General features: G+C 42.5%; 1 protein-coding gene across 2 annotated transcripts in view; it reads left to right on the forward strand.

Annotated features, from left to right (window-relative positions):
* Positions 1–15,782, forward strand: part of LOC138298872 (zinc finger protein 436-like) — a 135,770-nt gene that overhangs the window by 107,780 nt on the left and 12,208 nt on the right. For both annotated transcript variants that reach the window (XM_069236909.1, XM_069236910.1), the window contains one exon: positions 5,863–5,973. In XM_069236909.1, the coding sequence (XP_069093010.1) occupies positions 5,863–5,973 (111 nt within the window). The remainder of the gene's footprint in view (positions 1–5,862; positions 5,974–15,782) is intronic.

Here is a 15,782-nt window from a genome sequence, read left to right on the forward strand (position 1 = left end):
TCCCCTACCTGACTACTGCTAATTACAATGTCACTTCATTACCTGCGCAGGTTTGCTCTTCTCTATATAAAAGCTTGTTGGACCCGGCCCTCTCTGCATGGTCGCCCCAAAACATTATGGCTTCACCCCTCTGTTTTGCTGAATTTGTTTTTGTTGGCCTTAGGATTCTGTGCACTTTACCACTAATAACCAGTGCTAAAGTGCTTGTGCTCTCTCCTTTAAACATGGTAAAATAGGCTACACCAGTTGGCACCATTAATTTACTTTGTAAATTAAATGCTACTGATGACATGCAGTACTTACTACACCTCTAACTTGTGTAACCTTTTTAACCATGTGTTAGGCTTGTCAGTGCATCCGGTGAGCAGTTTTACACTGCTGATTCAACTTGGCAAAATAAATCCATTGCCAAGCCTAAAAACATACTCCCTTATTCATAAATAAGTCACCCTTAGTAGGCCCTGGACTCCTCTTAGCCCTGGACCCCTCTTAGCCCTGAGACATTGGAACCCTGGCACAAAAGTGCAACACATCATCATACCACCCCATCCTGGCGTCCCCCCTTAACTTATAACTTTATCAGTTGGAACGTCAGGGGACTTAACAATATGGCCAAGAGGTACAAGGTGTACAATTACCTAAGAAGGAGAGTGGGGAACATATAGCCCCTCCTGCAGGAGTCCTACCTCATTGCCATAGAGAGAGAAGTGCTACATAATAGGTGTAGGGGAGAATTATACACTTCTGCTCATTCTGCCTTTGCCAGGGGGGTCCTGTTGTGGATCCAGCCTGCAGTACCAATCCAAAAATTTAATGAGTTGATTGACCCTGATGGGCGTTATGTGATGGTAACAAAATGTCTCCCGGGCCGTGACTTGACTATTGTGGGGATTTATGCTACTAAAACTGACCAGGGGAGATTCTCTGTTGACCTCTCTAGACTTTTGGCACCACGTATGGCACAGAACATACACCTAGGTGTTAACTTAAAGTCTCTTGCAGACCCGATGCTCGACAGATCTTACCCTCCACTGGTGGACTCTCCGGTCCACGGGCTGTCACGGACTTTCTCGATTTAGCAGTGGGGACTGGTCAACTCCTGGAGATTCCTGCACCCCAGGGCCAGGGACTGTTCATACTGCTTGCGATGCATGAACTGCATGTACGCCTTGATACATTCCTGTGCTCCCCCGGAGTCCACAGGATGGTCCGGAACATAAATTATTTGTGTTGGACAGTCTCCGACCACAGCCCAGTGCTACTCACTTTGAATGGCATAGATAACGGCTGTGCTTTCCTGACTGGCGCTTTCGGGCTGGGAACTTTGAAGACCCAAAGTTCTTAGAGACGATAGATTAGATGGGGAAGACCTATTTTGCAAAGAATGAGGGCACTGCTGCTTCACTCCTGACCAAATGGAATGTGTTTAAGACAGATATCAGGGGGTACAACGCACACTGATCAGGGACATTGAGACCCATGAGAAAGCAATACGAGACCTAAAACTGGCCAGGCCTGGAAACCCGTGGCTAAAGCAGCAGCTCTTGGATGTCAAGGAACAGCTGGCGGTTCACACTAGGAAGCTCCGCTGCTTTGTTATTGTGAGTATATGATACGCGCTCATGCCCAGCACAGTAAGGCAGGATCCCTCCTGGCCTGGTTGTCTAACACCGCGGCTAGGAGCTCCTTAATACTGGAGATAGAGTCAGAACATGGTGAATGCCTGTATCCCCCATCTGATGGGCAATTTTTTGGGAGGAGCTAGTTCTCTGGACACTCGCACAAGAAGAGGCCGACGCCCTGGGTGGCCCTATCACATGGATGGAGGTACGGGTCACAATCAAGGCAATGCCAAGGTCTCTGGGACCAACGGTCTACCAGTGGAATAATATGTGGAATACGCGGAGGACGTTGCACCAAAATTGGTCGCTTTCTGTACAACGGCCTGGGAGCTGGGACGCTTGCCTATTTCCGCCGCGAAGGCATTGGTCGTCCCATTGCTGAAGCCAGGCCACTCCCACCATGATGTTAAGGCATATCGCCTCCTATCAATGTTAAACATGGATTATAAAATCCTTAGCCAAGTGTTATCTACTTGCCTCCTGCCTTTTAAGCCTGGTTTGATTCACAGTGACCAGGCTGGATTCATTCCAGAGTGCAATAGAGCCATCAACAACCGCAGGCTACTCTCGGTCCTAGGAGCAGAGTTCCTAGACCGGCACAGAGCCGTGATTATGGCAATTGATATTTCAAAAGATTCTAATAGCCTCTGCTGGGACTGCCTGTATCTAGTAATGGCGAAAATGGGTCTGCTTGTGGCTTTATCCAGTAGACTAGTCTCTTATACTTGTCACCCACTGCCTGAGTGTGCACTGGGAAAAGTATCGCCAACTTCTATGTTGTGGGTAGGGTCACCAGGCAGGGATGCCCACTTTTCTGTTTGTTATTCACCATAGCAGTCAAAACATTGCTAATAGTGCACACAGTGGCAATGCCTTTCGGGGTTACGCACTCAGGATAGATTATATCATGTAACCCTGTAAGCAGATTATATGATATTGTTCTTATGCAATGTTGGTGTGGATCTCCTGGTTCCCATTGCACCCCTGAAACAATTTGGCAACGTCTCAGACCTCCGTATCAATTGGCAGAAGTCCCATCTATTCCTGCTCAATAGAACAGCGCCCCAATCTCAAGAACTGTGGGGCCTTGCCTGGGAGGGGTCCTGTTTAAAATATTTGGAAGTCGGGGTCTATCATGACCCTTGCGACCTACTAGAGGGCATCATCAATGCAGCCCTAAGAGGGCTCTGTGCCAGTGTGGACTATTGGAGAATCCTGCTACTGTCTGTGGCAGGGAGAAAAGCAATGGCAAAGATGGTGGCCCTCACTCGACTGTTATATTTCTTTGCCATGCTGCCCATCATTATCCCCTGCTGGATTTACGGGACCTAGATTTGCTATTGATTGAGGTTATCTGAGGGATGGGCAGACGCCGGGTGATGCTTTGTCAAGCTATAGCACCCTACAGCAGACTAGCAGCACTGGACTTTGAGGCGTACTACTTGGCGGCACAACTCCAGTGGTTTAACCAGTGGATCTTTGCACAGACCAACCCTGTGGGAGAAACTGAAGTCTACTGAAACTATTCCAGGTATTTCTGCACTGAGGATGACCTTTTTGTCTCTCACTGGCTGAGTTTTGGAGAGACTTTGTTGAGGGTATGGTGGTTACCCAGAGGATAGTCTTATGTACCCCACTGGCCTGCCTATTGGGGGGGAGGGTTCCTGAGAACTTTTAAATGTAAAATCTCTAGCAGGTTTGTGGATTTAGCTTTGGTCTTCGGACGCGGGGTATTACTATGAATTGAAAGGCAGCCAGAAGCCGTAGGTTAGGTAAACGGAGGGAGGACCTCACCCAGTGGGCAGAGTATGAGAGGCTGGTATTATTCTTGGAGGGGTCAGGGGTCCTTGGACACGGCCAGAGCATGGGACCACCTGGTGGATGGCCTCAAAGACCAGACACTGATACCCCTGATCATTCCCCACTGCCTAAGAGTGAGACGGAGGGTGTTAATCATAGACACACTTACAAATGTCACACCATAGTAGGTGCATGGTGCCTATGCATGAATGTTCAATATTGAGTCAGGGTGAAGGGGGAATTAATGGTTCTGAATGTTACTTGTAGACTGATATGATATGGGTGGTGGTAGGGTTAGGGGGGCTCTACACTCATGTTGGGATGAGGTGCTATGAATACACTTAAATAGGGCAAGCACAGTCGACCTTGTTTATTGTCGTTGTACACTTACATCCATCGATATGTCACATATTTTTGTGTGTGTGTGTACTATGATGATGCTTGCACGCATGAATGTTGCTAATCTTGTTAGAAAGTACAATAAAAGTTTGTTTAAAAAAGGGTAGAAATGTCATATTTGGTGTCTAAGGAATTGTAATTTAAAATCATCTTTAATGGTAAAGTCGGAGTTTGTCACAATTCTGAAAATGCCACTTTTAGAAAGATGGCATTTCCTTGTATCCTTGGAGTTGGTGCTAAAGGCGCCCAAATAACCCATATACAAATCTTGGTACTCAGAATATGTACTACCTGACAGTGCTCTGGGAATCAAGAGGAGACAAAGACCTACTTGCCTGCCGATCCGCCCAAGGTGCATCACCCATCAGCCTAACTTGACGGTAGCTTCCGCTGAATTACTCGCTGCAGCAGGAAATCCTGTTCAAGCGCTCCTCGCAGAAGTGGTATCTGACCTTGTAGAGACCTTGTTGGCTACAGCCTGCAGCTTCACTCCACAGGAGTTTTTCGAATTTCACAATAGAGGTTAAGAGCCTCATTGCAAGTGTGGCAGCCTTCAGACCGCCACACTCATGGTGGCGGTGAGGACCGCCGCTGTTGTGGTGGTCCGATCGCCACATTAAAACCCTGGCAGTCAGACTGCCAGAGAACTGCCAGCATCCATGATCCAAGCAGCCTGACGATGGCAGAGATCGTAATCCACCCAGGCAGCGCTGCCCAGCGGCTTACAACCTTGTTCTCTGCCAGCCTTTTCATGGCAGTAACACTGGCATGAAAAGGCTGGCGGACAACAGGGGCCCCCCTGCTCAGCACATTCGCAATGTTCACTGTCTGCTTTGCATTGCCGCCGGCTAGATTACGAACCTGAGACAATGCTGTAGCCTGTTTCCCGCTAGGCCTGCGAGCAGAAACTGAGGTTTCCGACCTAGTGGGAAACTCTTAATATCTCCGGCGCAGTGGTTGCCACGGAGGTGGCAGCCATCCAGTCGGGAGTTTGGCGGCCAGGAAATGAGGCCCTAAGTCAGATTGTAGAAATCTTCATCACAACTTCATTCAGGGGCTCCCTGCCGAAAGGACTTCTTCCTCAGACACCGCTGGCTGCCTTGCCCCACTGAACTTTACCTTCTCAGACATTATTCCTCAAAAATCCTTTAAGGTCTGAAGGTAAGGGGGGGACAGGGCCCAATCCAGCTTGTATAGCCGAACTGCGCTCTGACAGTCGGCCATAACTTTCGACTTTATCCCGGTCTCGCATGACTAAGCGAACGCGGTTGGTGCTTCGATCTTTTAGGCTCTATTTTTCACTTATAACTTTAAAGAATGATAATTCCAGTTCTATCGGTTGAAGTTTTGTCATTTTGGTATCAAATTATTCATTAAAATGTACTCTGTTTCTTAATTGGTGTGAGATTTGTCTTGTGTTTTAACATTATTATTGTTTGTGTGCTGCATAAATATCTTAAATATTGCCTCTATGATTAAGCCTGGGTGATTTTGTGCCAAACTATCATAGGGCTAAGCACAGATTCATTTAGTGACTTTTTGTGGTTCATCCTGTCAAGGAATGTGGCTGCTTTTTGAGTACAGTTTCTCGCCCCTCAACCAACAAACACAGTTTCTCACAGTCCTAAGCTGTCTCCTTATTGAACACTGTTCCAGTTAATCTAATTAAGCCTCAAGATTTTTCCGCTCACTCTGGTGTGTACAGCCTACGGCATATCTTTAAATAACAGGCAAGAAATCAGTCGGAGAGCTGCTCCCTGTGGTAATCTGCTTGTCACCTCCTTTTTTTGGTGTGGGGGGGGGGGAATTAACCCATTCCATCAACGTCCAAGTGGATATTTCTTGAGACACTTAAATAATTGAATCAGCCAGGCTGCCACCCTAAGGCAGTTTGACTTCTACATAACTCTTCCTTTTGGACTCACTGTTTCCTCCCTTCAAAAGGCACATTTGCTTGCTGTACAGAAGAATGAGTGTTGTATTGTGGAAATAAAACATCACCAAGTAGAAATTCAGTTTGTTAATGTTTCATTAAAAACAGGCCGTTCTGCTGAGTTACCAGTTGTTTCGTTCCAAATTAAGGAAGAAGTGGAAACGTATCCTGTGGTCTATCTGGATTCTGAGAGTGGAGAAAGTGCCAGTAGTCCTACAGGTGAGTATATGAATTTTTTTTATTGAACCTTCATGAGATACATTTCTATCCTATAGATAGGAAATGGCACACCAAGTAGACTTCAGCCTTTGAAGGTGACAGCATCTAGGAATAAACTCCACTTGCTCCCATATTGTATCTAGGGATGTACAAAGGTTTTTCTTTATTTTTACCTTCACGAAAACCTTCCAAACGCTACAACTTCAAACCATAATTTACACTTTGTTCTGCAAGCAAATTGTCATGTTAAAATCGGGACTACAGCACCCCTTTTAAATTGATTGGCAACATCCATCCATTTTCAGTATCCTGGAAAGTTAATTTGTAAGAAAACGGCACATCCATTTTCAGCAACAGCTATCCTTTATGAATAAATACTGATGCTTGCAAAGAAATATTGCAAGTTTGGTAGGTAAAATTATGAAAGTGCATAGGCATTGTAAAGCTTTCAAACTATTAGTAGGCCAATAACTTTAACTAGGCAAGACTACAGTTGTATAACAAAAACTTAGCACACCCCTATCTTTATCTTACCCTCATGATGTGTATTGCTATCAGCATCTTCTCCTAGTAATAGGAATTAGGGAACAAGGGTAATTACCAGGGTAGAGGTGGCCTTGAATGAGCTTGAGCATCTCTGTTTCCCCTGTAGAAGTTACCTCTCTTGTGGTTACTGCTGTTTTCCAGTGGATATATCAGACTCTTGACAGGGCGTTTATGGGCATTTGATAAGCTTTATTAAATTAACTGAATGTGTCTATAGTTTGCTTACCCTTAAGAAACAGGAAGGTTATGCTTGAAACAAGGAAATAGAAACACATGCAGTTTAATTGTGGCTGTGCCAAAGGTAGATCTTCTCTTTTGGGCGAAATCAACTAATTTTCATGATATCAAGATAAAATAACGGAGGAGTTATTTATCTCTAAGAGAACAGTAATGAATACAAAGCCAGTCTTGGGTGACATGGACACAGCAGGGTCTTCAAACCCTTTTAGAATTTAATATCAGGTGGAGAGAAACGGGATGTTATAAATGGTGCTTCTCAGGTTATGATACAAGAGGAGGGATGGCTGGAGCACTTAATGCAGAGTTCAGTGGCTTGCCCTCTAGCACAGATTCATGTCACTCTGAAATGGGTTAGACCAACATGAGGGACCTCCTTTCCATTAGTGAAGTGCATATGGCAATTAAGGGTAGTCCCACCAATAAAAGCCCTCATTTGAATTGTGTCCCATAGATCTCTAGACGACAGCATCAAGCTTTGGATTCTCTACCTCAGTGGCTTCCGACCTTTTGACTTCTCTGGACCCCCACTTTATCATTACTGTAACCCAAGGACCCCCACTGAATCATTATTGGAATCCGGGGACCCCCCCACTAACTCTTTACTGAAAGCTAGATAACTTATCTGTTAATGTTATTTAATTTTATAAGCAATCGAGGACTCCCTGAGGAGGCTTTGCGGACCCTCAGGGGTCCCCAGACCACAGGTTGGGAACCACTGCCCTCCCCAACAATAGTATTTTGTGCTTTTTGTAACCAGCTTATATTCCTTTCCCAGAGCTATGCCAGATTCTGTTTATGGACCCATTTTCAGAAATGGTAATCATCCCCCCCCACCCCCCGCTTAGAACTCTTTGTGGAAATTAATATGGAGGGTGCAGTTATGCGGTGGATCCGAGGATAACGATGTCTCTGATGTTCTCTTTGGTTATAAGGCATGTGTGGGTAGGCGGCAGTAGTGTACTTATCTTCTTCTGTTGGCCAGTAAAGGACTTAGCCATCAACTTTGATGTAGTGGTCATTTCAATTCTGTGGATTAATATTGAGGCAGAATTATGATTGGAATCAGTAAGGTTTGTAAAAATGTATTTTTGTTTACCTTTTCCATTTGATAGGGGGATCCTTTATGGATGCATTATGGTCCCCTTTTCATTTAATCGTTTATTGATTGAATTAATAAAGAGCTGTGTAGAGTACCTGCTGACTCACCTTTGTCTGGCGGCAGATCATTGCCAGTTCTGCTCAATGTGGGTGATGTTACTCACAGCCATTGGTCTGAAAAGATATGTGGCTAGGTTTGAGGCATTTATAAGGAATCTTGGTTTGGCCACAGACCCAGTGAAATCATAAATGATATAATTGAATCCTTTCAATGTGAACTTTAAGTCAGTCCAAGTGGATAATTCTACTTGGGAAATGGTGAAAATGTGTGTTTACAAAGGTGATATGTATAATGACAAATCTTAGCAAGTCTACTAGCTTCAGAACTGTTTAGATAAATGGAGGTATGTTCTGTTTTGCCTAAAGTCGTTATGGTTGCTACATGTTGTCCATGCTAAAAGTGTACCAAGCAAACATTTCCTCACTGCCTGATACGAGGTAGGCCACTGGGGTCTGTACATTATGAGAACCTAGGGCCCTCTAGGTGGAGACAAGCATGTTTACTAAGAGAGTGCTTGGTTTACGTTTATCTCCTTCAACCTATGTCTCACATGAGGAGGAGTTAGTTATGTGGATCTCAGTTTGAACCAATCCATCCGCTACACTTAAGAGACATACTTTTAAAGATAGAAAGTGCGATTGTCTGTCAAAAACTGCAAGAAGGCTGGACTAATTATGCCATATTGAAGACCCTGCTGAACTGTTCAAAATGAAAAGGAACCATTTGCACACCCTATTTCATGAAAGTCTTTAATGTGAAAAGGACGTGCTCAAACAGATTGATCACTAAAACCTCCACTGTAATTGAACCTTTTCTTCGGTGAGTGCTTGGTGAGTATGACTGATTTCTTCTGGCATGGTTTTGCTTCTGTATTTTAAAGTTTTCCTAATGTTAGAGTCACAGAAACTTCACTCCTCCCTGTCCTGGTGAGTATAGATTAACTGGCATCCATGCTTTCGTTTTAGGCATAATTCATATTGGCCAAGGAAATTGTTCCTCTCTCGACTAAACTTCTTAATACATAGAATGTTTTGGCCAGCCTTCTTAAATACGTTGCAGCTGAATATGGTACTGAGATGCTATTGGGCCTGTCAGTTTTTAGAACAGCAGAAACTGTCAGATGGTGGTTGGGCAGTGGAGGTTGAAGTTTGTGTAGTCTCATCATGTATTATAGACCATCTGTAGATTTTAATATTTTGTATAACATTGTCATTTTTATGGGTCTTTTTATGTGCATTGTTTAAGCCTAGCACGTTATCACTATTTTATATAATATTTGTTGCCTATGATTATGATAAACCTATGTATCTGATCTGTGAATTTAGTTTTAATGCATTTTCTATTTTTTGACATTTATGCCAGATAAACTAGATAAATTTATTGGTTTTATGTTAAACTCTGGTAATGTCATCTAGGCTTGGAAAAAGTGAGGCTGAAGATGAAAAAGATTACATGAGAACTTCCTCTTGATACTAAAGTCTCTATTCACTACCTTGCTTCTCAATAAAAAACATTTTAAACATGATCTATAATCAGTTGTCGCCATACGTTGTTTAGATTGCCCATTCCTGCCCCACTCATTTATGTAACCCATGTCATTGCCTTAATTATCTCTGTGTATCAGCCCTCAAATTGAACCAAATCTCAATTTTATTCCTAGAAATAGCTACTGCCCTGTATACTGAGGGATTCTTGCACCACTCATATTTGGAAATCGGTTTGAAGCTGGCACCACTTTGACACTCTTTAAGCTTCCATTTCTGTTCCTTCTATATTGTTATTCGGCTCAGAGCTCATCTTTAGCAAGGTTTGTAAATCCCCAGATTTCAAGCTTGTATTCTAAAGGCTCCTGGAGCCATCCATGCACATATGGGAGCAGTCCACTTTCACTTGTTTCACTGTAATCTCCCCATCTCCCACTTCTTTGCCCAATTTGAACGAGCTCTGTAGGAACACTGGTGTACAGTTCTGCTTCCTATGTAGCCACTTTCAGACTAATGACTCACTTCATCTAAGCAACTGAAGTACAGAAGTGAGTTATTAACCCTTGTTGGAATTCTTAATAAACTTTGTAACAACTACACTTTAATCATACAAAGGAGATGACAGACCCTGTTAATTCCCACTGGACATCCCTAGTTCCTCTTTTTAACAGTAGTATTGTTTCCAGACTGATTTGCTTGTATACATTAACCAATAAATGATTAAGCTTGTCCCTTAATAACCCTTTATGTAATCTAAGTTTTTGGACTAAAGGTCTGTGTCAGGCGGCTGCCGTATTGTCAGACCGTTTAAAATTGAGTCCATTGTAAACTGTGAAAGAGCTGTTAGCAGAGGTCATACTACGAGTCCTGCACAGTCACAGGATTGGAAACTGTGCACTGATTTAGGAAGGTTAATGAGGTCTATTATTTCGCTGCTTCCAGTGGAAAGTGTTGTTATTCTCTGTTGCCAGGCCCTCTTCAACATCTACATGACACTACCAGCAGTCTTAATCCATAACATCAACCTACTCACCTACACCAATGACACACAACTGATATTGTCCCTCGTGGGTAAAACACCCAGTACCAGGAATAACTTAAACTCAGGCATTACTAAAGTGGCCTCCTGGATGAAGTCCAACTACCCCAAGCTAAACACAAACAAGACCAACGTGGTGATATTCAGGAAAGATGCCTTGCTGTGGGACTCTGCCTGCCTGGTGGCCCACATACCCCAGACCCACTCCCAGCACACAAGCAAGAAACCTTGGGATCATCACTGCCAGAAAGCTGGACATGTCTGCCTAGATCAAAGCCATCATCACTACCTGCTTCCACACCCTGAAGATGCTGAAAAGATATTCAATGGGCTACTTAATAACACCAGTTAAAACTGTCATCTACGCCTTCATCACCAGCAGACTGGACTAAAGAAACACCCTCTACCAGGAAACATCAACAGACTTGCAAAAAGACTTCAGTCTGTCCATAACGCAGCAGCCAAATTGATCCTCAACCTCCCACGCCAGTCTCACATCTCTCCACGTCTGAGGGATTTACACCGGCTCCATATACATAAGCATGCAATTCAAGCCTCTCACTCACACATACAAAGCTCTACATAACATAAGTTCAGCCTACCTAAACAGGTATGCATTTCCACCAACCACGCAGACATCTATGCCACGCTGGACTCTCACTGGCATACATTCCACACATTCACAAACACAGATAATGAGGTCGTGCCTTCTCATATATCGGCCTTAAAGCATGGAACAACCTCCCACACAACAGTAGAGCTCTCTTCATTGAATTCCGCAAGGAGCTGAAGACCTGGCTTTTTTTGAAAAAACAAATCCCCCCGAGGCTAGCACCGCACACCTGCAAAGCGCCAGTATACCCTCACGTGTGATAGTGCACTATATATCCACATAACATTTTAGCCTGTCCGGTTTTAAGAATTAAGTTAATTCCTGACACTGATGCCATGTTTAATAAACAGTGGACAGTGCTTGAGCACACTAATCCTACAATCCTACAATAAGACTGTGAAAAACATATCTGACAGCACCCGTGTTTAGCATTCACATCAGAAACGAAAGCTACAGTGTGACCCTCAGATAGCCTTAGGAAAATGAAGAGAGGAGGGGTGATTGCTATGCCATTTCCAAGAGAGATTCTAACAGCAAAAGTGAATAAAACAATGTGTTTTCATGGTATACCTCACTTGGTATTTCAGGGACCCTAGGCAGTCTTTTGCAGCCCTACCAACCCTCTGCTCAAATCACTGTTTAAAGACTGGAAATCTCCAGGTGGCTTTTTATAGCTCAGCTATAATCTCAGTCCCCAAAAAGTTGAATCAGGAAATGGTTTATAACTAAAAGACGGACATCCTGATGTAAGTGCTAATAAGTGAGTGCTTTAGGTAGTGCTTCGTTGCATTTTTACGCGAAGGGAAGATCATGTCAGACAAATCAAGTTCATAATTTGCCCTGAGACATCCTGGCTCAAGTGTAGCTCCTTCTATCACTCAGATAACCTTCATAGTGGTTTGATTTTCCGATCCGATTTGATCTTATGTAAAGCATTAAATAAGTGCGTGGTTTTCTGTTTCTCCTAACATATACTGTACAGCTTTGTTTGAAATTAGTAGAGTACTTGGGGGGAGGGGGGGTGCCAGCCGATCCAGTCTGAGTCCCACAGCATAATGAGGGCCACAAATAAGGCGGGTGATACATTTTCTGAAATTTACTTAGAATACGACCCAAGCTTTGGGATATCTGAATCCTCTGGCAGTACAAAATTAGTCAACAAACCAACTTGAAACAGAGAACATGGCGGACTATAGCTACAAACCACCTGCACATTATATGCGGGTAGTGTGATCTGGGTAATAATCAGCCCTGTGAGACTCAAAGGATCACAGGAGTACTTGTTGTTAGTGGGTTACAAATCTCCTTTTACCACTTTCACTATCAGTTGAGACATTCAAGAATATATACTAAGAATCTACTTTTATGATTTTTATTAACATCAAAATTCCAATCAAGTGTATATAATGTATATAACTGTGACTATAAAAACAAATAGAATAGTGGCAACAATAGAAGCTAATAAGCATTAAGCAGAATATTAGAAAGAACGTACACATTTGGATTTGTACTTTAGAGTTACCCTTCATTTGTTCTCCTATTCTCCCTTCTTATGTCTAACTTATCTATTTTACTCCCAAAAGAAACCTGCATGAGTTCCTAGGTAGCTTTGCCTTTCACCCGCATACCTTGATGGAACAACAGAGATATTGTTCTCTATGAAGAGATAAATTGTCTCAGCAAGTTGTTCATAGCCTTTGATAAGGTGTTTATAGCCTGTCTTTGTGAGCCCTGTCGCTCCATCTCTCTATTTGCAACTGAAAAGAGGGCATATCTGATCCAAGCACGGTTAAGGCTTGGCCGCAAATTTATTGTAATAAGATATTCTTACATTAAAAAAACATAGAAATTCACTGAAAAAAGCAAAGGGTAAAACGGAGTTATACGGGAAGAAGGTAATAAGATTTTAACTTATGTGAAATAAACCTTAGAAATTCACTGAACAAGTATTTCTGTTTAAAAAACATAAATCCAGGGAAATTCACCATTTATACGTAACTTACAAAAGTATAACTTGGACGCTGTGATGAACTGCTTATGACTTCACATATTACATCAGCGTTGGCATCTTAAATCTATGGCGGTAAATGTTATACTTATATTAGTCCTATATAACTGACAACTGTCCATGGTTACATGGTGCAGTATGTACTCCCCTGCTTTTGCATGGTGGTGACAGGATCTGTCTCCCATTCTCTGGGCTTGTGGTGTTCTATGGGGACACCCCCTGCCTTCTGTGCCTACACAGCTGGTTGGGTTAATGCCATGGATGGAAGACAGCGGTCTACTGCCACTTCACAGCAGGCTAGTCACACTATCACCTATAGCCACCCTTCCTCCATACTGTGCCACGTTAGAATGTGTTGGAAAGAGTCTACTCCTTCCTTTCCCTAAGACTTGTAATTGGCAGGTGGTGTGCAGATGGCAAACCCTTGTCAGTACAAATCTACAGCCTTCTTCCAAATAGGTGTAAGGCCTAAAGCCTGTACCAGAGTAATTGTGTCTTACTCAACAGTCAGTTTACAGTTATAATGGTCACAGAGGTCCAACAGAATGTTCTAATTTGTGGCCCAACTTGCATCATCCTGCTTGAAAAGACCTGAAGCCAATCCAAATCTTCAGTTGATTTTGCTCCATGCAAAAAGCATGCAGAGCCTGAAAAACTGAAGTTTCACTGCCAAAGCCATCACCTATATTACAGCCATTATTGAGTCCAGCAGTGAAAGTACAGCACTGTTTAAAGCAGATAAACACTACGCAAACTTCCTTCCTCTCTGTCTTCACACACTGCAAAAATACAGTGATTACAATGAATAGTATCCGAGTAGAGAAATGTAACAGCTCTGCAGACTTAAGCCCATGGCAAGCCCCCAGAATTCTTAAATACCTTTTACAGAGCTTTCCAAGTATACCTAAGGTGACCAGCTCTCACCCACTTATAGTCTAGTGGTAGGCAGTAGATGGATCCCACCCTAGATTGGTTACATGTTCAGCCAGGCCATGAAAGCGGTTATTGAGAAGGAACCTTCCACTGTCCTTCCCAGTAAAAGACTCAGATGATGACTGCAATGTGAGCAACATTTGCTCATTCTCAGTTGTTGTTGTGGCCTTGTGCCTGCCTTTACCCTCAGAGTTAATGAAAGCATCTGAAAGGGTCAGTTCATGGCATCTTTGTCTTTGTATTCAAAGTTCAAGTTTTATTATAAGTTTTGGATTTCCTAAGAGGTTCACAAAACATGAACAAATCCCCTAATACACTACAATACAAATTTATAAAACTTAAATAATAATCATTTTTTAAACGGTGCAGTTCATGTCTGGGGATAGTAACAGCTGTCGAACTTCATCAGTAAAACGTGCATTTGATTTTATAGAAAGGGGCTTTAAAAACATTGATTAGGAAAGTGCAGTACAGAGCATACAAACATTATGTGATTTAAATTTTGGATATCGTTGATGCCTAAACCACAGATTCTTTGCCAAGCACCAAGTAAATATGGCAATGATAATATATTGATTCTTAACATAAGAGAAAAGCGCTAAATTTCATGATCTAGATTCAAAGTTAAATATGGGTGTAGACTTTTCAGAATATAGGATGCAACAATTATCTAATACTTTTCCTGTTATATCAGAAACATCCTCAAAGCATAAGAAAAAATTCTAAAAACAAAACAGTACATTCCCTTTTCTTATTGAAAATTTCAAAACACATCAGTTTTGTTAAGGTGTTCTCTTTACTCTTAAGTAAACGGTAACCACAACAGAGCACTTCTTCCAACACTTGCACAAAAGTACCATTCAAATCAAACTTCAGCCTATAGACCTGGGTACCTGGGATTGTGTTCAAATTGCGTAGTTTACAAAGAACTTGCCCCTCAATTACATCCATAAAATCCAATTTTTCCACTTGATTTATTTCCGTATAGTATGTCAAAGAGTCGCAGAAACTGTTAGACGGTATACCTATAATAAATGGCCAAAACGCCTATGTCCTAAAGCATTGTAAAATGCTCTTAGGCCGTTAGCATGGGAAATTTCTTTATAGAAATTATGTTGGATGTGTTCTTTTTCATTTAGGTTGCTGTAGAAATATTTCCCCAAATAAGGATACATTTTTACGACTTACAAATTTTCTTTACCTAATTCCCATGTAAGCTTAATTTTCTTCCTAATCTTTTGTCTTTAAAAGCAAAACTTTAGTTTTTGTCCTATGAATTTTTAAGAAATAGCAGGTTGTATACTGTTGAAGACAACCATTTTGTAATCCCTTAGGAGTAAGATCAACAATTAGAATATTGTCAGCACATAATAAGCAGGTAATCGTACACTCTCCTATTCTTGGTGCATCACCCTTGCAGTCGGAGAAGTCTGGAGGCAAATCATAGATATATAAGAACAAGCATTGTAATGTTATAGATCGTGCATTTGTGAGAGTTAGAGCTATTGGTGTTGTAAATGACAATGTCTTTTACCGATGTGCTATGGTTTGGAGTGTAGTGTTGTGGATGTATGCCAGGTGCCACAGCAACCCTCCCAGGCCTGTCGCTTGAGGAGAGAGAGAACACAACAAGGCTGCTATCTTGGGATTGTTCTGCCTCATTCCTACAGACTGGCTTTTGATATTATGCACAGGAGTCCAGAGCGTGATGGGGAAGCACTCAGCGCCTTTGACAGAGACTGTGGGGGTACTCGAGGTGGGGCCTCTTCAAACAGGAAGCAGTGCCT

The sequence above is a fragment of the Pleurodeles waltl genome, chromosome 1_2 (genome assembly GCF_031143425.1).
Source record: "Pleurodeles waltl isolate 20211129_DDA chromosome 1_2, aPleWal1.hap1.20221129, whole genome shotgun sequence".
In the NCBI taxonomy this organism is placed as follows: domain Eukaryota; kingdom Metazoa; phylum Chordata; class Amphibia; order Caudata; family Salamandridae; genus Pleurodeles; species Pleurodeles waltl.